This window comes from Mizuhopecten yessoensis, unplaced genomic scaffold (assembly GCF_002113885.1).
Source record: "Mizuhopecten yessoensis strain PY_sf001 unplaced genomic scaffold, ASM211388v2 scaffold10797, whole genome shotgun sequence".
NCBI lineage: Eukaryota > Metazoa > Mollusca > Bivalvia > Pectinida > Pectinidae > Mizuhopecten > Mizuhopecten yessoensis.
In genome coordinates, this window is record NW_018408726.1 from 515,545 (window position 1) to 539,923 (window position 24,379).

Below are 24,379 nucleotides of genomic sequence, written 5' to 3' on the forward strand. Positions count from 1 at the left end.
ATATCCAGGTAACGATGTGACACAGAAACACTATTACATGACATTTTATATACCAAACCATATGTTGCTATTATCGTTATATGATCTGTGTNAACGTATAACGATATTGTTTCACGATTAGTTACGTACCACGATGTTGCTTCACGATACATTACATATCACAATATCTCTTCACGGTATGCTACGTATTACGATATTGATTCACAATATGATACGTATCATAATATCTCTTCACGATACATTAGGTATAACGATATTGTTTCATGATACGTTACGTACCAAATGATGTTGCTTAACGACACATAACGCATAATGATATTGTTTCACGATACGTTACGTATCACAAAATCTTACCGATATATTGCGTATCACGATATTTTTACGATACGTTGCGTATCACGATATTGTTTTATGATCCGTAACGTATACCGATATTGCTTCACAATCCTATATGTACCAAAAACTGATTCGCAATACATGCGTATAACGATATTGTTTCACGATACGTTTCGTATCACGATATTGCTTCACAGTTAATTACGTATCACAATATCTCTTCACGATAAATTACGTATAACGATATTGTTTACCAATACGTTACGTATCACGATATTGCTTCACGATCCTTCATGTACCATATATTGCTTCGCAATACATTACATATCAGGATATTGTTTCATGATACGTTATGTATCACGATATTGCTTAACGATACATAGCGTAAAACGATATTGTTTCACGATACGCTACGTATCACACGATATTGCTTCACATTATATTACGTAACACAATATCTTTTCACGATGAAATACGTATCACGATATTGCTTCACGGTACGTAACGTTTCACGATATTGTTTCGCAATACGTAATGTATCACGATATTGCTTCACGATCCTTTATGTACCAGAAACTGTTTCGCAATACATAACGTATCAGGATATTGTTACATGATACGTAACGTACCACGGTGTTTCTTAACGATACATTACGTATAATGTGATTGTTTCACGATACGTTACGTATCACGATAATGTTTCATAATACGTTACGTACATGTACCACGATATTGCTTCACGATACATAACGTATCACGATATCGCTTCACAGTACATTACGGTTCACGATATCTCTTCACGATACATTAAGTATAACGATATTGTTTCACGATACGCTACGTATCACGATATTGCTTCGCAATGCATTACGTATCGGGATATTGTTTTATGATAAGTTACGTACCACGGTGTTGCTTAACGATACATTCTGTATAACGATATTGTTTCACGATACAATACGTATTACGATATTGCTTCACAATAAGTTACGTTTAACAATATTGTTTACCAATACGTTACGTATCACGATATTGCTTCACGATCCTTCATGTACCAGATATTGCTTCGCAATACATTACATATCAGGATACTGTTTCATGATACGTTACGTATCACGGTACTGCTTAACGATACATAACGTAAAACGATATTGTTTCACGATACGTTACGTATTACGATATTGCTTCATATTACATTACGTAAAACAATATCTTTCACGATACAATTCGTATCACGATATTGCTTCACGGTACGTAACGTTTCACGATATTGTTTCGCAATACGTAATGAATCACGATATTGCTTCACGATCCTTTATGTACCAAGAAACTGCTTTGCAATACATAACGTATCAGGATATTGCTTCATGATACATAACGTATCACGATATCTCTTAACGATACATTACGAATAACAATATTGTTTCAAGATATGTAACGATACGTATCACGATATCGCTTCACAGTACATTACGTATCACGATATTGCTTCGCAATACATTGCGTATCAGGATATTGTTTTATGACAAGTTACGTACCACGGTGTTGCTTACCGAAACATTCCGTATAACGATATTGTTTCACAATACATTACGTATCACGATATTATTTCATGATACTTTACGAACCACGATGCTGCTTCATGATACATAACGTATTACGATATCTGTTAATGATACATTCCGTATAACGATATTGTTTCACGATAAGTTACGTATCACGATATGGCTTCACAGTACTTTACGTATCACGATATCTCTTGACGATACGGTACATATCACGATATTGCTTCACGATACGTTACGTTTCACGATATTGCTTCATGATACGTTACCTTTCAAGATATTGTTTCACAAAACGTTACGTATCACGATATTGCTTCACAGTACATTACGTATCACGATATCTCTTGACGATACGGTACATATCACGATATTGCTTCACGATACGTTACGTTTCACGATATTGCTTCATGATACGTAACCTTTCACGATATTGTTTCACAATACGTTACGTATCACTATATCGCTTCACGATCCTTTATGTTCCAAGACATTGCTTCGCAATACAAAACGTATCAGGATATTGTTTCATGATACGTTGCGTACCACAATGTTGCTTAATGATACATTACGTATCACGATATTGATTTAAAATACATAACGTGTCACGCTATCTTTTCACGATACATTACGTATAACGGTACATTACGTATCAAGATATTGTTTCATGATACGTTACGTACCACGATGTTGCTTCACAGTACATTACGAATCACAATATCTCTTCACGATACGTTACCTATCACGATATTGCTGCGCAATACAATACGTACCAGGATCTTATTTCATGATACGTTACGTACCACAATGTTGCTTAACGATACATTACGTATAGCGATATTGTTTCACGATACGTTACGTATCACGATATTGCTTTAAGATACATAACGTATCACACTATCTTTTCACGATACATTACTTATCACGATATTTTTTCACGATACGTTACGTATCACGATATTGTTTCATGATACGTTACGTACCACGATGTTGCTTCAAAGTACATTACGTATCACACAATTTCTCTTCACGATACGTTACCTATCACGATATTGCTTCACGATACGTTACGTTTCACGATATTGTTTCACAATACGTTATTATCACGATATTGCCTCACGATACATTACGGATCACGATATTCCTTCACGATATATTATGCTTTACTACAAGATATTGCTTCGCAATACATTACGTATCAGGATATTGTTTCATGATACGTTACGTACCACGATGTTGCTTCAAAGGACATTACGTATCACACAATTTCTCTTCACGATACGTTACGTATCACGATATCGTTTTACGATACAGTACATATCCTTTATCCTTTATCCTTTATGTACCAATATACTGCTTTGCAATACATGACGTATCACACTATCTCTTAACGATACGTTACCTATCTCAATATTATTTCACGATACGTTACGTATCAAGATAATGTTTCATGATATGTTACGTACCACGATGTATCACGTTTCATGATAGTTACGTACCACGATGTTGCCTCACGATACATTACGTATCACGATATCTCTTCACGATACATTACGTTTCACGATTTTTTTTCACAATACGTTACGTATCACGATATTGTTTCATGATACGTTACATACAACGATGTTGCTTAATGATGCATTACGTATAACGATATTGTTTCACAATACGTTATGTACCACGATATTGCTTCACGATAGGTTACGTTTCTCGATATTATTTCACAAAACAATACGTATCGCGATATTACTTCACGATCTTTTATGTACCAAGATATTGCTTTGCAATATATTACGTATCAGGATATTGTTTAATGATACGTTACGTATCACGATATCGTTTTACGATACAGTACATATCACGGTATTATTTCATGATGCGTTACGTATCACGATTCCCAATCCTTTATGTACCAAGATATTGCTTCGCAATACATGACGTATCACACTATCTCCTAACGATACGTTACCTATCTCGATATTATTTCACGATACGTTACGTATCAAGATATTGTTTCATGATATAATACGTACCACGATGTATCACGTTTAATGATATGTAACGTACCACGATGTTGCCTCACGATACATTACGTATTACGATATCTCTTCACGATACATTACGTTTCACGATTTTTTTTCACAATACGTTACGTATCACGATATTGTTTCATGATCCATTACGTACCACGATATTGCCTTACGAAACATTACGTATTACGAGATCTCTTCACGATACGTTACGTATCACGATTTTTTTCCCAATACGTTACGTATCACGATATTGTTTCATGATACATTACGTACCACGATAATGCCTTACGATACATTACGTATCACGATTTTGATTCACGATCTTTTATGTACCAAGATATTGCTTTGCAATACATTACGTACCACGATATTGCTTTGTTATCTATCGAGGAAATAACTGTTAAAAATGAACACAACAAATCATAGATAAGTAGCAAATTAAGTCGATAGAAGTACAAACGAGTTCATCCAAGTATATATGTGAGCCATAACCAAACACATACATCGACCATCAGCATCGGGTACAAATTCAAGTCAATGAAAAAAAGATATAGCAAAAGATTTGTACAAAATCAAAAACATTTAACATTCTTCACAAAACTATTTTGAACTAAAGATAATATTCAGAATATTTTGCAAAAACCAATTTTGCTTTACGCAGACTATTCTTGAATACGGTAACATCGTATGGTATGATACACTAAACTATCTCCCATACATATACGTTTGAGCGGTTTCGAGCAAGCTTGATTAATAGAAAGCGAGATACCCAAAGCAAAAGTGATTGAAACGGTGCCTCATGAATAACTCACTAGGTGGTTGTGTCATCATGTGTTTATTTAACAACGTACGGTAAGCCAACACACGAATACACGCTTGTTTTGGGTGCGTGCATGCCAGCGTTCGATGCATTGTTCGACTGACATTAGCCTAGATGTTTTAACTTACCGAGAACATTTTGTGAAAGACTATGTCAGTTTTCGCCGGGTACTTGGGGCCACTGCAGGGCACTTGTATGGAGAACTTAGGAATACACTCAGATAGGACCACAATAAGGATAATTGTTCTGTAAAAAACACAAGGTGGTTTAAACCAGGAATAATTAAACGCTTTACAGAATATAAGGTTCTCGTTATTCCAATGTTCAATGAAGTAAATCCGGATATCTGATTGGTTAAAAATCTTACAACGAATCCGACTTTAGTAACCTTTATATATGATTGAATGAAACTTGATATAATCTAGTCAGCTGGGTATGAAAATATGTCATACCATCTTAAATCATGACGCTAACTCCAGGTGTTAGGCATCGCTGCTTCTGGAAAATTGTCCAGGTTTTTGAGAATACTCCATTTTATACCATAAATAATACATAATCGTCCGGTATATATGACTTGAATCAAATTATTTGTCTCTCGTTTTGTGCTAACAGTAAAATAAAATATTTCTTATGATATTTTGTGATCTAATTTTAGCTATTAAGGATCGCTGCACTAGCATTTTTCTAATAAACAGTTACCTCCCCTTAACTTTCTTTCGGATATAACGTACACATTGTAGCACATTTGGACTCGTACACTTCTGTTGTAGCTCAAGCGGTTTCAGCGATTGTATAACATTATGACGGTCAGGGTTCGAATAACCCCTGGCCCTGCAGAATATTTTACACTCAGGTTATATTTGTTGATCATATTTATATATTTCACCTCCATTATAATTTCATATAGGTCCCACAAGGTATACAATTCTTTTCGGGAATCCTGATATATACCAGATCAGGATTGGTGTCATCAATGTCTTGCTTTAGCTACTTACCCTAAACTAATACCCCAATGTTTCCCGGCTAAGTTAAATCCGAGCTTTGTGACTCCCAGTCCAATCATCATGATGGTTGGGGCGACTGTAAGCGGTCCTATATACCGTAGTAAAATGTTGATTATACCACTGGCCCCTATGATGATTTCTACTGCTGCTGCCACCATACCGGATCCTGCCAGCTAAAACATAGCACTCACAATTCTATATCGTTATAGCAATATTTCTTGTTCAGCAGAGATGGAGCTTGTCCTGCTCCTCTCTGGTGAAATTATAGTCTAATTTGCCCAAATATTTCTGCAGACACTGTATCGTAAGATTATTGTTCATGATAGCAAGTCAGTCAGCGGATTCTTTCTGGTTTTCATCATATAAACTAGCCCTCAAATTATAAAGAAATGACAACGCGTTGACTTGATATGAGAAATGATACACGAGATGTTGACTACACCGTATACGCATCGGAGGACATTATTAGGACGGGGAGGAATTGGGCTATATATGCAAAGATAAGGACAAAAATAAAACCGCAACTCTCATTTAATCAAACATTCCTACTCGATTTACGGATACACGTGAACCTGACATTTTGGTTATTCAGAAGAAGATGTTTGAAGAGTTTTTATTTTAAAATCATTTGACTCCTGTGACCTTGGAAAAGGGACAAGGTTATTCATTTGAATAAACTTGCTAGACACTTATCCCTTTATATAACTAGCTGAATGTCATCATCTGTGGCTCTGTGGTTATTCAGAAGAAGTTGTTTAATGATGTTTAAAAACAAATGACCCCTGTGACATTTAAGGTGGGGTAAGGTAGTTAATTTGAACTTGATAGCCCTTTATCAGTGCGACAAAATATCATCCTGGGTCTTTCGGTTAAACAGAGGAAGGTATCTCATTTCAACTTTGGGCAAGGTGAGCTTAGAAAAGGGTAGGGGTCACCTAGCCCTCTGGTATATGATATTTAAGCTGAATAATTGCATAAAATAACAAGTATTATTACCCCTCTGAGAAAAATCTAGGAATCTGATTGGTTAAAAACTACAGTGTAACAAACCGCATTCGTAAATCTCAGGGGGTATACGAAAATCTCAGGGGGTATACGGTCATGTCACATGATTCTCAGCAGTAATACAGTGGAATCACGTGATTTTACAAGGGGTATACGGGTCACTTGTCTTTGTGTCTTGCGGCCGGGCATCGGGAGACAACTCGCATTCGTCGTCTGCTTCGCTGTTTACAAAATGGCAAAACGTTTCGCTTCGCATAATGATGAGGAAATACTCGCCAAAAGGGCTAACAATGTGCCACATAACACACTAAAGTCGAACAGACAAGCGGCAAACATGCTGAGAACGTATTTAATAGAAAAGAATCAGGAAGAACAGCTCGAGGAATTTGATAAAACGAAACTAAATGAGGTACTGTGCTTGTTTTTTTCTTTTGTTTTTATTATAAAAGACTCAAAGGGGTAATAAATTCGTTACACGGATTTTTGGCAGGGTATACAGGATGGTATGACCCTACAGGATTTCGTATTTCCTGAGGCCGATAGGCCTCAGGAAATACGAAACCCTTTGTATCAACAAATTAAGATACATTTTACAGCTGTTACAATGTTTGGTTGTAGCGTGGATATCACCCTAGATCACAAACTCAATGGCTTATTGTTATATTGTTTTGACACCCTGTAACAACGTTAAGTTATACCAAATGTCCCTCTAAAAGTAAGAAAAGGTCAATGTCAAATTGGCCAAATGATATTCGTCTTGTAAGAATTTGTATTATTATTCAAAATAACTCAACCACTAAATTCGATTTCTGTAACTTGGTAATGTTAAAAAGAGTATCTATGGCTTTCATATCTGAAAATATTTCCTGATGATTAAAAATATAACAACAACAAATCCTAGTTCAGTAACAATAGTCGATCAAAAACTCATAAACATATTAATTGGAAATACACAAATTAATTCTAACCTTTATGATTTGTCAATAGAATATATTCACTGCATAACGCACCACCACAGTTCATTGTAACATCAGTATAAGGGATATATCAGTTGCTGTCGTGTTTTCTTTCTCAGAGGTTGCCAAACCACCTTTGGATTATATATAATCACTCTGTACAAGAGAGCAAAATGCATAGACTGTCCTCGCGTTTTTGTTTTTTGTACTTCATTTGATTTACTAACGTAGTAAATATTAAATCTTATTGAAGTTTTTCACCAGTGGACAACTGTCTTTATTTTAATGTTGTATTTGTATGAAAACTATAATGATGAGTTACGCTTTGCATTTGCTATATTAAAGAGAAATATTACAAACATACATGTACATGTACCTACCATATTCAGACGTGTTTTCCAATATTCATCCTCTGATAATCCCGTTAAACCTGTGATAAAATTAAAAAACATATACTTTCATCAAAGAGCTCGTCTCAAAAAGCATACGCAATTAATTACATTCTAGCTTATGTTATTACGCGACAAAGTTATGACATTTAAACACCAGCCCGCTTTGTATGGCCGCATCCAGTTCGGTCTTATACTAGCTAATAGAAATATTACTTTGTGTTACAATTCAAAAATTTGAATCAAAATGTTTGATAGGTTTGAAGAATACTTGAATCAGTAGTGAACTGCATCACGGAGTTAGACGTCTGGTGTAGTTAGCTCGTGTCAATTATTGATCTGATTTTATAATAAAATTTTATAATAACCTTGTATACCTTCAAAGTTGTGTGTAGTGTGTTGTTCCGATAACATATTAGATATATGTTATTGATGGAGGATCAAGGCTAATAAAAAGTACTGATGAGAGGTGACGTATTTGAGGATGAGCAAATGTTTTGTATTGCCTGTTTCCACATTTCGCACAATTGCACTCTAAGACTAAAAGGCAGTCAGGAGACGGGTAACATGTTTACCCATTCCACCCCTTAGCGGATGTTTAAATGGGGTCATAAATATGACTCAACTAATGGCCCCTTCGTCTCTGTTCACCGAATCCTCTTCTCTCTTAACTTAGGTGGAGTATTTGACTGTCCTCGCTTTCTAATTTTCCTCCCTTTCAAGCACTTTCAAGTTGTTCCACTCTATGATTTGGCTATGTGTGTTTTATTGTACTTCTAGTGTAGACTTGATGCTTCATATTTCAAGGGACGTTGGGTGCCACCAGCTGAGTCAATTGCATGATCCCATTTTAACATCCTTACCCGTCCCCCTGTCTGCAGTATTAGAGCGCAATTGGGCGACATGTCTATGATGTTGAGAGCTGTCATTGCTTGAATCGGCCCATCGATGCTTAGTGAGTTGTTTTCAGCGATTTAGAGTCGAGACACCGCAGATTTACACTCTTTTCTTGGCAAAGGAAACTGACATTTTCGAACGCTCGCAAAATATAAGTTTTCAATTCCTGTTTGTGTTTAAAATAAACTTTGTCTTTATTATTCATACCAAACTGATGAATCCTATTCCTAACGCTTTTGATGAATTTCCCCAATTTAATATAAATTACCATCCAACCAAATTAATTACGTTAACATTATCTGTTGGCATACTAAACCCAATTTATTTACCATAACTAGAACAATAGATGATTATATATTTACCTGTTGCGATCATAAACAAAGTTAGGTACGTACCACCAGCCGTAGCGTTACCAACAACGGAAAAATCTGGACAGGCGAACTCCTCAATCTCTATCATCGCCAACATAGGTACGACGTAAGCAAAGGCGGGACACTGGACAATGGGCAGTCTGTAGAATATTATATATAGGATATTACATGAGTTTTCATTTTTATATGAGATTTATTGAACGTTTCTAAGAATTTTTCAATTTAGCGAGCCTCTGGCGAGCTTAAATGAAAAATCCTGACGAGTTTCATTAATTTCATATGAAATGAAAACGATTTTAATATCCTTTTTATCACATAATCAACATTTGTGGCTTTTATTCGTGTTAAACAACAATTTTCATGCAACCTTGAAATGTAAAAATCACAATCACATGGCTAATAGGTCATATTACATGGGTTTATAAGCAAAACATAGGACATGGGTATATTCATTGGATAACATAGTGCATTGTGTGATAAATAGTAATACATGCATTATTTGACAATGATTTTATTTTTTGAAACTATTTTTTATTTTTTTCAGAACATCATCCACAATTTCATGAGTGTAGATCAAGAGAAAATCACAGTCCATTGCCTTTACATTCAGATTTGCCACTGTTGGTCACGGTGTCTTTTCATGTCAAAGTAAAATAGTGGCATTTTATCTCTTACTGCCTTAATGTGAAACCACATACCATCTTAACGTCAATAATTTCAAATTTGTACTATAATACTTTACCTGGTCCCGAATATGGTCTGCAAAACTGTTCCAATACCACAGGCGAACAGCATGTTTCCCAACAAGGTCGAGGTCACTTGTTTGTTCCCAGCAGCACACATTATCGTAGCAAATATTGCTGGTGTGGCAAGGTTGGAGCTCAACAGCATTAAGTAGTGCTGACAAAAATACAGGTTTTGAAGTATTTATCATTATTTACCATATATAATTTTTTTAAACGGTTACTCTATCCCAAGTTTGAATTTTCGCTGACCAAGCATGGTGTACTTGAAAACTGAAACAATCCCGGCAGGATAGTTCCCTCAGTTTCCGTCTTTTCTTTTAACCTTTGAACCAAAATTTCAGAAGTTTTTGGAACTTGCTGTTAAGAAATTTTGCTGTTTAAGTATGCGTACATTTGTATATCTATGCATTTCGTTTCATATAATTAAGCAGAGTACGAAATGTACGCATAGTCATTTTCTGCCAATTTCGCTAAAGCCTATATTTAAACATTAAAATCATGTCGTTTTACCTCCCTAAGCTTAACCAGTTCAAAACTAATTAATCAATTGTATTCTTATTTTACCACACCAGGACATCGTTTTGATTGAAATTGGGCATGAAATAAACGACATGAAGAAAACGATGTGTCGCCTAAGAGAAAGACAGTTAGGAATTAAGCATTAAGGTAGGTTTATATTGTCACTGGCTAGATTACTAATTTCTGTTGTACCTGTTGAAAACGCAAAACAAAAAGGAGGAAATGTTTTGCAGAATCTTATGCAAACACTTACCTGGAACCCTAGTAGCATTGTAGTGTGCCATGGTGGGCTGTCCTCGACCTTATATTGTAAGCCTGTCAATATCATAGGAGAGGTACGGATTCCCTTTAAACTTTCATTTAGGTCATCATTCTACGGAAACAATAGTATAGATAATAGTTATTGATGAAATGCATGCCATTCGGAAATTCTGTAGAAATAACAATTGACGTTAATATTGGTTGACAGTGTGATATTTACCTGGTCCTCTTGATCTATAGGCGGCTTAAGCAATATGTCATCCTCACAGACGTTCGTTGACATGACGATGAGTTAATGAGTCAAAATTGTGTTTTGAGCGTTCGAATTTAAATACAACTTTTGCAACAAGAGAAACGTGAACCCAATATTTGTATGATATAGTAGCATCACACAAGGACAAGTGGACGGTGGTCAAGACGAGGTCAAGTAACATATACAGGTTGTGACCATCCATAGGGTGACTGTAGCTTAACATAATAAGTAACACACGGACCATTAATTGACCGGTATCATTTAACAGACTTTAATTAATATTTGATGCTAATTTATTCCAACATCGGTCAATAACTAGTGTGTTTGTGTATGGTCGTCTTAAAGGATGAACCAAATTAAACGTTATTTCATAATGAAGGATTTTACGAAGTATATGTAAATAGTGATACCTTTGTTAAAGTAATGTTTGGTTCGTCCGAATTATCGTTTTATGGCAACGTATCGTGTTTGAACTTTTCTAATAATTTTGTTTTTCATTAATTCAGGAACGCGGAATAGTCACATAGTCACATGAGTTGTACGTTTGATCTCGCTCCCTAAAATCGCAGACGGAAATACATTTAAATTGAAACATTACTACATATGTCTCATATTTTCCAACGAAATTTTAACATTTATCGAAACATTATGTCGCATTCTGAACGAAATACTCGACCCAGCGTGGCAGCTACGAACACAAACACTGCCCTCTAGAACTAGTGAGGATATGTATGTCCCGATCCATGCATTATACCAATGGCGTCTGTTCATTTCAAATGTGTTTATTTCAAAGTACATTTAAGCAGTTGAATATTACTTCCATGGCGTCACATCGTTAAGCCGGCAGCGGTGCAACATTTACCTCTGGGTTATAAATAATGTATGAAAAACAAGTCTATTCATTTTCAATAATGACATGCAAATATATGGAGTTTGTGCAAAACTATTGCTAGGATTATTGTCATACGTACAGGGATGGCATGAAAATGAAAATTTTACATTTTTGTAAATCGAAAATAGCCTATGACAAACGCTGGTGTGACAATGAGCTCTAATGCAAAGAAGCCGGTATTAGGTCCAATCCCACCCTTATCATTTTTAGGAAACAAAGTAATACCTTAAAGTGTATCGCTAATTAACTGTCATATCTATTGACTCCATTGCCTGTAAAAACCCTGACACTTGTGTACGCTTGACAAAAAACACACGTGTCATTGTATTATTTAGATACAAAACAAAAATCATACCGCAACTAATTCAGACCAAACTGTGACCTTGCAGAAAACACAAGTTCTTCGATAAATTTATTTAAACCATAAATTTGACAAAAAGAAAAACAAACATACACACGCAAACGTGAGATAATTAGGTAATGTTCATGTACTCACAACTCACAAACTAACTTATGATAATAATTTGTATATGTTGGCTACACCACGTACTCTTAAATTGAAATCGCGTTTGATCAAAGTGCAGGTTCCACGCGCTCAATAATATATGCCAACGCATGCAAACGTCAGATCTTCTATATCCAATGAGGAGCTAGACAGCTGAAGTTGCAAACGAATTATTAACTAAGATTAATTCTCTTGTATATTGTTTCGCTTTGATTTTTCATGATTCAATGATGTGACGTTTCACCTGGCTTACGTAAAACTTTGTAACAAGAGATGGAAAATGCACGGTCAGACCGGGGTTCGAACCTGGGACCTTCCGAAATCTAGACGGACGCTCTATTTACTGAGTTAGCTGGTCGCCGTCGCCGCTAAAACTCAAAACCCATTTTAATGAAACAAAAAGCGCGATCGCTTTACGTAAGATATCTATACACTCCCGTGATTGCAGGTATCGAATGGTTGTAGGTATTAAATAATACGTTTATCGCGTTAATAATTAATAGAATATATAGACCACTATTTAAAATATTAAAAAATACACGTTGTACATTGTATCTGCCCAATGCATGCACAGACATTACTGTATCCCTTGTTGTGATTTTGGTTTTGATATTGTAACCGTGTTTTCACAATACAGTCTGATATCAATAAAAAACCATAAAATACTACTACACTACAACGATTGCGGAAATCCAGAAAAGCAGATAATGTCTGTTCTTAAAAATCCGTCATACAAAAACAGCTTCGTCTTACTCGTGTCACAGTGACCATTACATCCGGCTTAGATTTGTTTAAAACATGTTTGTAGCATAAGCGACTCTCTTCAGTCACCGAAAGGTCATGATTTTTCATTCTTTTTTTCAATTCTGTCAACATTTAATGACAAAGACGTAATAGAGTCAAATGAATAATAAAACACGCAAGTCCGTATCAATTCATTATATTCGCCAATGTAGCATCGGGAGGGGTTTCTGCATTGTCGTCTGCTAAGCTAACATTGAAGTAACCGAGAGTAGTACTGCTGCATCCCACTGCATGTGTATCGTAAAAAGCGGCTCCCTGCTGACTTTCTCTTTCCGGCGTTGTCTCCCTTGGCACCGTTCTCCATATCAACCAGTTTGTCAGCCCAAAACAAACATAAAAAAAATTAACTCGTTCCATGGATGGCCATATATTTAATCAATTATGTAGGACGATTAATTGATTTGAAATATATTTTTAAGTGAAAACGGTTACATCTAAACAAGAGAGATAACACTTTCTGTAAACCAGGAAGTAAATCGTAGTAATCCACACATACCACACGTATACAACTTACTCTCATTGTCCACTCTCTATGTCACTATCAGGCATCACGGTCAGTGGCTATTGACAAAGCCGCCCCTTTATCTGTACCGCTTTATCCGTCTCAGCTACTATCCGTAACGACGTATGTATGCTGTGATTCGTAGTCATTGGCGCTAACAATAATTTGATGAATGTCTATGTACTGTGATTAATTTCAGTCCTTCAACTTGTTAAACTATTAGCGATTACATACATGTATACCTTGTTGTGTTAGCCACAATCGGACTACGTCTATAACGGTGTTACAAAAGCGACGTGATTCCAAAGCGACAGGATTTCAGCATGCTTAATATTTCAGTTATTTTGTTACCTTTGCCTCTCTTGACGTGATTGGTTGTGTTTATTAAACCGATTTTATTAATCAAGTCTAATTTGCAAGAAAATGGATATCTGCGTAAAAAATATATATTAAAAAGGCAAAATAAACATCAAAACGTAATCAATATCCACACAGTATGTATGCGATGATGCCACATTTAGTTGATCGGATGAACAGTGTATTACATTCGCCTAATTCCTCATAAATCGGAATGTTAGTACGATTAAGGTCGCCTCCTAGCTTCGAGCTAGAGGGAATTTCCCTTTAGCTCAGTGGTAGAGCGTCCGACTAGGAACCTGGAGATCGAGGGTTTGATCCCTGGTGGAAGTACACTATTCTCTTTCCTGTTACAGAATTAAGACGACAATAGACGTGACGTCATACCATTGTGATGTCGTATTGACACAATAAACATGATATCAGAGTGGAGACTTTGATTATACTGAACAATTTGTTTGCAAAATAGCACATGTATTTATTGTTCACTATTGTTCTTTTCATAACAGATATTTGAAACGTATCTAAGTTTTCTATATTTTGCATTTGCCAACGACACAAAATAAGATATTTACATAATATATTTTTATTCATTAATCCCTTTATAGTATTCTAGTAAAAATAGGTTAGATTAAACTGATATAAGTCAAGTAAAAACTTTAAAATATGTATATATATTATTTAAGTAATGATAAAGTGTCAATATTTCGTTAGTTAACAATTTTGCACAGCATTCTGCCATTTCTTCCATAAACGGAGATCATACAAATGGACTAAAGTAATAGCAACAGTACATGTGTGTATAAGTGGAATTCTTCACTCATCTGAATATGTGTGGTGTTTCTCAATGTGAGTGAATACAGATTAATTCTGAGTCATTTCTGATGGTGTTTTTTATACTTTTTATTTCAGTTCGAAACACAATACTATAAATACCCAAAAAGTAGGACTGACATTGCCATGTGACCTCAGGAGCGCGTCATTGAGTTACATTGATGACACTTTATCGACCTGAGATGCTTATACTAGGCAGGAATGCGAGGTATCTTGAACGTGGGGTACGGTGCGAAATCTACAATCGCCTGTACCAGCCAACCCTTAACGAGGATCTGGGAAGGTACTGTCTACATGGTGTTTATAGCTTGCTCCTGCGGTCATGTTTCCGACAGGTCAAGGGACCTCAGGTAATAACCACAAACGAGTCTCAGTCCTAATGATGAAGGCCTCAACGTAGTCGAAATATTTAGGTATGTAGTTTTGTGTTTCGAACAATTGTTTAATAACCATCACCATAGTCAATATCAACACAGGTAAACTTTCATTCCAGAATTCCTGGTCATTTTTTGGCCGAACAGCACAGTCCGTTCCGAGAAAAAGTAGGTGAGAAGGGGATATAATATGTCCATTTCCACTTCCGGATGTAGCTCATACCAAAGGGCAGGTCATACGTCTTTAAGGTCATCGCATTAGTGGTACCATCAACATCTGATCCACTATCTTCAAAAACCTGTCGCCAGGCAATCAACCCTCGTTCCTCTACTGTACCTGAGTGCAGCGGAAACATGATTATTTCCATTGTTCTTATGTCGAATTTTAGTATGCAAATGTTCGAAATGACTATATCCATACTATGGTTCCAATTGTGATACAGTTTGACTGTTCCAGGTCATACTTAATTTAGCCATTGTCATTTTATACATGGATTTTTTTTTTCTATTCTTATTTTGTTAAAGTATGTCAAGGAAATGGGTTGTGTTAGCAAAGTAAAGTCATATTACTAAATGTTTAAATATATACATTTCATTACTTTTGCAACAGTAAACATAGTGGGTTGTTCCACTAATGTCGATTACAAAAGTAGTGTAACCTACCTGGCATGAGGTTATCCAGGATCAGTGCTGTAAAGCAGGCCATGAATATGTTATTTCCCAGCAATGCTGTGATGACCTGTCGAAGTCCGGAGTCGACTAAATGTACATATAAATGTAGTTTTAGGACTACAATTGGAATAAGGACTCTCTTTATATGTAACAATCATGCTTAAGAACTCTTTTAAGGCTATTTTTTTACAATTTTGCATTCAATCCATGTTAACGATTGTACACTCTACCTGAATGTGGAAAGCGACTAAAGCACCAACAACTTCACATGACAACAGCAATTTTGGTAAGCAGCAAATATATATACGAAAAAGGCAAGTATTGTTATGAAAGCACTGTAAAATTTTTACTATCAAGTGATATCCACGTTTTCGACTAAATACGCCGTTAGAAAATGACGTAATGATTATCACATCAATTCTGTTGTCACTTAAATTGTATTATTGATAAACAGTGGATCAAATCCTCATCGATTAGAACCATTGTAAATACACTACACAGTACATATTTTAAACACATTTATTAAAAACAGATACAGCTATATATATGAAGATTCAGTGACATAATTTAAAACGTTAACTCCTGGTAAATTTGTATCAGTGTGATAATATTACATTTCATATAAGATTATACCAGTAGGAAAACCAGGCAAAATAGTATAAAAGTTTAATAAATATTCTAGTATTTGCTTAGCTGTATTACTCACGTTGCAGAAATAAGTTTTGATTATCCGTCAGCCATGGTGGCAGGGCCAGGCCTACAAACAGGGCCATGCCCATCACTATCATATTCCTAGGAGAGTTCAGATCAGCGTACTGTAGGTTGGACCCTCCAACGGCAGTCAGCACAGCTGAAATAGGGAAATGTATGAACAAACTTGTTTGCATCATTTCGGTGGTTGCAGAAATGACTCGGTAACAGATATTTTCGAACAATGTTTGCCGAATTTAAAGTCAATGTCTTTACTGAGTTTAAAAGTAATCAAATTCATATCAGGGATAGAATATTTCTGTTTATGTCAGTTCTCATGGAATTAAAAGGAACGTGTTTGAAAAATGTGTACGTTCTTGATATTTCATTTTGTATCATTCGGTTATCGGTGAATGTGTGTGGATGACATATTTGAAAAACACTTTTTTTCTGATGACCTAATTGAATGATAAACCTTGTTATATATCAAATTTATAGGTTTCTTGAAAAAAATCGTACCGAATAAGACGATGAATGCTGCTCCAATAATTGGATCCGGTACAGTAACAACAAAAGCGCTCATCTTAGAGAAGCAGCCGAAAAACATCATCATCATTCCAGCCACGAGAACCACACGGCGGCTACCAACCTATCAATACACATATGATGCAATATAATCGTGTACATTAAAATAAACATATAACAGACATTATCACAACGTCGTCACGCGAGAGAACCATCGAATTCAAAGTCGTTACAGAAAGATAAGAACAGGACCAATAAGACATCATAAAAAAACAAAGTTTTGATTTTGTATGTGTCGTCCGTGGCGAGTTTAAGTATATTTTTATTACATTTTTACCAGTGAAATATTGAAAACTATTCATTCTATACACTTTTGCTGATTTGACTTATCAAAACACTGATGAGATAGCACTATAAAGTCGGCACCAGATCCGCGCTATCACAAGGAGGCAAGCACATCAACATACCCTGTCTCCTGCATACACACACACTTGCACGCATACATTACACACATGGAGACCAACCTTAAATGACATTAGCTGTTAAAAGGACGTTAAACAAAATTAAACCAACCAATTTAATTATGAGAGTATTTTGGCATTTTTATTTAAAATATAAACTAAAATACCTAAAAAAAGTAATGAGTTTTTACATTTTTGGGGGGAAAATAAGACTGTATTCTGTCGCGTAGGGTTGTCTAGACACAATAGTGGTAAAAGGATTCAGATCAAGTATTGTCAGCTTGAGATGTCTACTATTTTGATATCTTTCACTCGTGCTGCGTACTCGTGACAGATATCAAAATGTTAGTCACACACACGAAATATATTTGGTATAACTGTAAGATATCATCTCTTTATAACTAACGGAAAATAGTGTTATTTGAACTCCTGCAGTGATTGCATTTTAATGTATGACTAAGTGCCTAAATATCAAGTAAATACGTAGATGGTTGCCCGGATCCGAAGAGTAATGACTGATTTTGTACAACCAATAAGTAACAGCGATACCTTGGTTAGACTAATAACGCCGATATTCTGACTGCATGAAGTCACACCAAAGCCGGATCCAACTAAAATGGAGAGGATACAGTCGATACCCTCCAGAAGAATACCTGGAAAAAACCCGGAACAAGCTTCAATATCATAATTCTTTATTCATTTCAATTCGTTATTAGGTATAATACCAATTTTAACTAACATCAACATAAGAAAAGGACGATGCTAATGATGTTGTTTCATGGATTTTTAATGTGAATTTACAGATTATTTCATTTTAACATTAAACCAGTATTCCTCTATTAGTAAATTGATGCGTGGTACGCACCTCTGTGCCGATAGAAGTTTAGACAATTTAGATCTCGATTGTTTTTAGGCCCCTAGCACCACCGATGAGTCCTTGAAGGACGAAACAGCTGTTTAATGCAATGTAATTTATGTTTTGGAAAATTATATCCAGTACTTTTTAAGTTGCAATCATCTCTGTATGCACAAAGTACATCTTTCGTTATCAATGTACGTTTGTCCAAATATCTATATAATAAAAGCACAGTTATGACTATTTTTGTCTATGTTAGCAGTGTAATGTTGATTATAATTTATTGCCGTGGCCCATTGAGACCTTCTGTATTAGAATAGCGTAACGCCCTACAACAAAGGAGTCATAACAACAATAACAGACGTAAAATCACAGGTGTCCGGTTACTTTTCTGAAGACTGGAGTTGATTTCACCAAATTACAGATCACTTAACTCATTTAAAACATGTGATGAGTCATAAATATAATAAATCAATAGTTTCGTTGGTAATGAAAAAGCAATTGGTAATGAAATGGCAATTGAAACGTGTCTTATGAGCATTCCTTGGTCGGCCTCGTTCTCAATAAAAGTGTTCCTTTGCATTTATCCCATGCAGAAGGAATGATTTATGTTGATCCTTTATGGTAAGTTTACTTAGTGAGTGGGAAGAGTTGTTGGAAGAGTTGTGGAACACGTACCTCTGTTGACAGCGGAGGGTGGAGGGGGCACAGCACCGGCCATGCGTGCACACGTGTAATAGTCCCCAATAGACTCGATAATAGAGGTCAACACACCGGCAATCATCCCCACGAACATTGACGTGTTAAACACAGGTAAACCAAACTTTCCTATAGAAAAAAATCCAAAATATATTATATATATATATGCATACAGAATGTTACAATCAAAGCAATCAAATAGCATCAACATAATCATTGGAATTGTAAGTCGATAAAAGAAGTGATTTTCTGAAGCTTGTTTTCAAAACATTCTTTTGAATTATTCTTTCACTGTTGACGTTATTGTTTAGTGTATTTCTCTTTTCTTTCATGTTTTGAAGGATTTTGAATTCAGGGCCCTTTTCATGAACCGTTCTAAACACTCAAACATTGATTTGTGATCAAACCTATCTCATTTGACTGGCTTAAATCATTTTGTAACAACGACACTTGGTATTTCTTTTATCACTGGAACAAAACAAATGAGCTTTAGCAAACAATCTGAGGTTAAGCACGACCCTATTTATTAAGTGATAAATATGTCATCAATTCGATGAAAGGTAATTGGCGTTACTAACACTGCACAGAATGTGTACCTGGATAAGGAAATGAGAACCAAGGGGACTCATGAAGAATCTCTGTACGCAGGTCTGTTCTCGCATCATAACCATAGGCTGTTTTATCGACCGGGAACACGTCGGTAATAGTCAGGATATAGCATAGTAACCACATCACACAAACGGAGATAATCACCTGGTAAGTAACAACTCATATAATCAAAACGTTTGGGATGATCTACATATAAAGATACAATCAAAACATTCTGCGAATCGCATTATGTATGATTATGTTCTATGCTGTGTTCTAAATATTGTCATACACATATAGGTGAAATTTTCATTGAGTATAATTTTGCTTTTCATAAGCGATTAGCATACAATTATATGTATTAACTGCTAGCATTTTTTTCATAATTTCTCCCCACTGTCCATCTCTTATTATACCAAAAGCGACGATGTTGGTATTTTTGGAATAAATATAATAGCTTGTATGTGAAAGTTTAGCATGTATATACAACTTCCAACAACTTACCGAGAACATTTTGTGAAAGACCACATCAGTTTTAGCTGGGCACTTGGTGCAACTGCAGGCGACGTTTACGGAGAATTTAGGTATACACTCAGATAATACTATAATCAGTATAATTGTTCTGAAAAATATATCAAGGCGGTTTACACAATTGATACAGAATCTCCTCATCACACAAAGGTTGGTACTTATTTTGCACCATATGTAGTGATCAAGTGTTTAACTTGTTTCAGGTGCACATTCAAAATCCCCAAAACAATTGTTGGTTTGAAATTACATCTTTAAATGCTCCTTATTTTTCCCCTTTTGCAGACAACTGTAATACTGTTAATCGCGTTTATTTGAATTCATATTTGAATTCGTAATTGAGAGTTTACTTTTCAAAAACTTGAAAAAGTTATACATGAAATGAATATTTACAGAAGGTTAAATTACAGAGAAAGAGAAGCTCTGCAACTCAGCATGGCAATCGCCAATGTTTCAATCAAATGGTTTTATAAACTCTTTCGTTGAAGATAATTTCCAAGTACCTCTTATGTTCGGATCTGGTGTAAAGGAATACAATGGAAGTAAAACAGAAGACCGTGTTAATTAATGTAAATACAGTTGAGGTTCTGGGGATACGGAATCAACATAATTACAAAAAGTCTCAGTCATGTGTTGATGATATAAACAAATCATTGATACAAGGGATATGAAAAGAGGAATACCAATAAGACGATCAGATATATAAAAGTACGTGAATCTGATGGCTTAAACATCTGAATGAAATCCATCCGTATTAGTACCTTTTACAACTGATTGATCACATCAAATGAAATGTTGTCAAACACTGTTCTTCACAGAGGTACATACAGATGCGTGGGGATACTAGAACGGAGTTGTCGCCTGATTTGGCGTTCTTTGTACAACTCATCACAGATATTCAGTGTAAAGTGTACTGGATTTGACGATATATGTCGAGAAAAATATTGTTTTGTGGTAACATTATTTCAACCATATTGTATTAAAATTAAAAAAATAACAAGCATTCCTGTCATCTACTTCCTCATATCCAGTTGAATGTCGAGGTTATAGTTTAAATGTTAAGTATAATGTTTTACTAAATCTCCGACAACTGACTCCATATCTCTATACGCCTGACTGCGCACACTGTTTCCTTGCAAATACACGCTCAAAACACGCTCGCATATCACAATATCGCAGTGGTGACAGTACCGGTAAATAAATCACTTATTTATATTTATACGGAGGCTCCATCAATGCTGATGATTGTGCATTCGGTACCTGTGCACGGAGGCGTGAAAGAGGGACCATTTACAGTGATTATTCATTTGGAATTGTTGATCAGGGTATAAGATAAAAGATAAAAGCTGTCGTGTGTACTAGCGTGTGATGGCTTCAATGGCTGCATAGGGTATGTGTGCCTTGACGTCCTCGAGTTTTGTCCATTAAACTGCGGAAAGGAGATCCGATTGTGGTATTGTGTGTGGGGAAAATGAATATCTATAGGTGTCCTTGTAGCAGATATGTGTTTTTATGCGTAAGGGTGTGTGTGTGTCTGTTTCGAGGGTCTACAGGGGTGAGTATAAATGTTGGGTTTAATGCAACAATCGAGATGGTGTACTAATGTATATTGAGTCGAGGTATATGTAAGTGTTATATAGAAAAACGTTTTTGGTGATTTAGTTGATGATTAAAACATATCGTTGGCGAAGTTATTGTTTTAATTAAGATTTTTTTATCTTGTATTACCAGTAACGGTGTATAGATTTTATATTGTCTATATTATACATCAAAATAGGTACTTACCCTAAACTAATACCCCAGTGTTTTCCCGCTAAGTTAAATCCGAGCTTTGTGACTCCAAGTCCAATCATCATGATGGTTGGGGCGACTGTAAGCGGTCCTATATACCGTAGTAAAATGTTGATTATACCACTTGCACCTATGATGATTTCTACCCCGGCTGCAACCATACCGGATCCCGCAAGCTGAAACATTATTGAACTATTCACATAAAAAGCTTACGGAAGCCATTCTTAAGCTATATGAGATTTAGTTACTTATGTTTTATTTTCTGACCAGGCTTTTCTACATTGTATGATGTATAAAAGCATTAAATCATGCTTAAGGCAACCTTAAACAGACTTTTCAATCCAGTTCTTATTTTTTCTGTGTTAGCTGAACCTGTCGAAAATCCGACATCGGCCCGTGTTCTCTAGGTTTCGAGAGCACTTTGTTTTAATCAACAAGCATGCGAAAAAAAGCGTTAAAGTTTTGTTAGACTTTTTTTCTAAATTTGTTAATAAAATGTACAAAGTTTTGCCAAATGACTTTTGAATACTCATATTCGTCACAAATCGTCCTGGCAGTGTTATTTTCGCGCTATTCGAACTAAGGAGGGCATCGAAAATATCAAGTTTCATGTACATTATTGTAAGATTCATCACTTTATCCAGGCAGAGAAGAATAACGTACCATATTCAGGCGTGTTTTCCAATATTCATCCTCTGATAGTCCACTTACTTCTAGAATGAAAGTCATTCACGTCAGTTTCTTTATCATCATAAATTGTTTTGGTACCCTCATACACAAAAGTCGTACTGTATTATTGATATATGATTTAATTTGATTATTATTATCAGTGAAAGTTTTGATTTTTTAATAGAGGCATAACTGTTTACGATTTTACTGGCGTTTGGCACATGCATGTACATACTAAACCGATATTTAATGTTTCTCTCTTCTGGCAAAATTCAACTAGATCAATTGACTATAGGCCTACTCATGTTTAGATTTTTGTGTTTAAAAGCGTATGTTATTCTCTTACATATTTGTCGTTAAATAGTTACTTATACCAAACACTTGATCCAGTAAGTCTTATGAAATTTCAAAACTTACCACCAGCCGTCGCGTTTGCAACAACGGAAAAATCTGGACAGGCGAACTCTTCTATCTCTATCATCGCCAACATAGGTACGACGTAAGCAAAGGCGGGACACTGGACAATGGGCAGTCTGTAGCAAGTAAAAGCATATTTAATATTTTAACATATATTTTACTTCATATGAGAGTCTCAAATGACCTTACACTATATACTGATATCTGAACTACAAAGTGCCAGGACGGTCCGGAATGACTGACATTATTGTCATCGAAATCAAAACAAGGGCCATGATCATAGATACAGCATAAAATTGCGTTTATTATTTACATCTTGCTACAGCGCAATTAGGTTTTACTTGAGATGATTAGTTTATATTAGAGAGATATGATGTAAGCTAAATTAGTTTTATTTCTTGAAAGTTTGTGTTTGCTACTTTTGCAATAGGTTGTGCAGCGCACACAATAAACACGCGAAATCAAATTGCTGTACACGTATAAACATTTAATGATGAAAATAATAACAAGAGGCCCAATTGGCCTGCATCGTTCACCTGTTATTAACCCCGCACTTGTAACCTTAAAAGGGAACAAAAATAAAGCTACAGGCATAACATCGGTGTCTCAAAGTCTTTCGAAAGAACATGTTAAAATATTTCAACACATATGACCCCTGTGACCTTGAAAATGAGCAAAGGTCATTCATTTGAGCCGACTTGGTAGCCCATTAACTTAGCAAGCTTCAGGCCAAATATCAATAACCTAGGCCTGTTGGTTATTCAGAAAAAGTCATTTGAAGATTTAAAACATATATCACCTCTATAACCTTGAATATGAGTCAACGTCATTCATTTGAACAAACTTGGAAGCCTTTCATCAAAGCATGCTTCTGGCCAAACATCAACACCATAGGCTTTTTGGTTTTTTAGGAGTTGTTTAAAGATTTTAAACATATTTGACCCCTGTGACCTTGAATATACATCAAGGTCAATCATTTGAACTAACTTGGTAGCGCTTTATCAAAGCATGTTTCTGGCCAAATATTAACACCCCAGACCTTTTGAATATTCAGAAGTTGTTG

General features: G+C 35.6%; 2 protein-coding genes across 4 annotated transcripts in view; both read right to left on the reverse strand.

Moving 5' to 3' along the window:
* Positions 1–4,313: 4,313 nt before the first annotated feature.
* On the reverse strand, positions 4,314–11,182 carry LOC110462425 (solute carrier family 23 member 1-like). The gene is made up of 8 exons (XM_021516376.1): positions 11,120–11,182; positions 10,892–11,011; positions 10,116–10,273; positions 9,398–9,513; positions 8,097–8,146; positions 5,747–5,928; positions 4,880–4,997; positions 4,314–4,328 (listed from the first exon to the last, which is right to left on the reverse strand). Exons 1-8 carry the CDS (start codon positions 11,180–11,182, stop codon positions 4,314–4,316), a joined length of 822 nt encoding a protein of 273 aa, XP_021372051.1.
* Positions 11,183–15,094: 3,912 nt separating this feature from the next.
* LOC110462498 (solute carrier family 23 member 1-like) overlaps positions 15,095–24,379 on the reverse strand; it is a 47,489-nt gene continuing 38,204 nt past the window's right edge. For all 3 annotated transcript variants that reach the window (XM_021516463.1, XM_021516464.1, XM_021516465.1), the window contains exons 4-14: positions 23,317–23,432; positions 22,894–22,943; positions 22,225–22,406; positions 20,416–20,533; positions 19,920–20,076; positions 19,303–19,452; positions 18,318–18,421; positions 17,302–17,431; positions 16,799–16,942; positions 16,084–16,179; positions 15,095–15,757 (exon numbers count right to left, since the gene is read on the reverse strand). In XM_021516463.1, the coding sequence (XP_021372138.1) occupies positions 15,549–15,757; positions 16,084–16,179; positions 16,799–16,942; positions 17,302–17,431; positions 18,318–18,421; positions 19,303–19,452; positions 19,920–20,076; positions 20,416–20,533; positions 22,225–22,406; positions 22,894–22,943; positions 23,317–23,432 (1,456 nt within the window). In that variant the 3' untranslated portion in view covers positions 15,095–15,548. The remainder of the gene's footprint in view (positions 15,758–16,083; positions 16,180–16,798; positions 16,943–17,301; positions 17,432–18,317; positions 18,422–19,302; positions 19,453–19,919; positions 20,077–20,415; positions 20,534–22,224; positions 22,407–22,893; positions 22,944–23,316; positions 23,433–24,379) is intronic.

Bases quoted from the DNA above. Each gene is read 5' to 3' on its own strand.
- LOC110462425 (XM_021516376.1), bottom strand. From the start codon at position 11,182: ATGTCAACGAACGTCTGTGAGGATGACATATTGCTTAAGCCGCCTATA. The intron at 8,147-9,397 runs GTACGTACCTAA...ATTTTATCACAG, and splicing joins TGGTAACGCTACGGCTGGTG to GTTTAACGGGATTATCAGAG. The intron at 4,998-5,746 runs GTAAGTAGCTAA...TGTTTTTTACAG, and splicing joins CATTGGGGTATTAGTTTAGG to AACAATTATCCTTATTGTGG.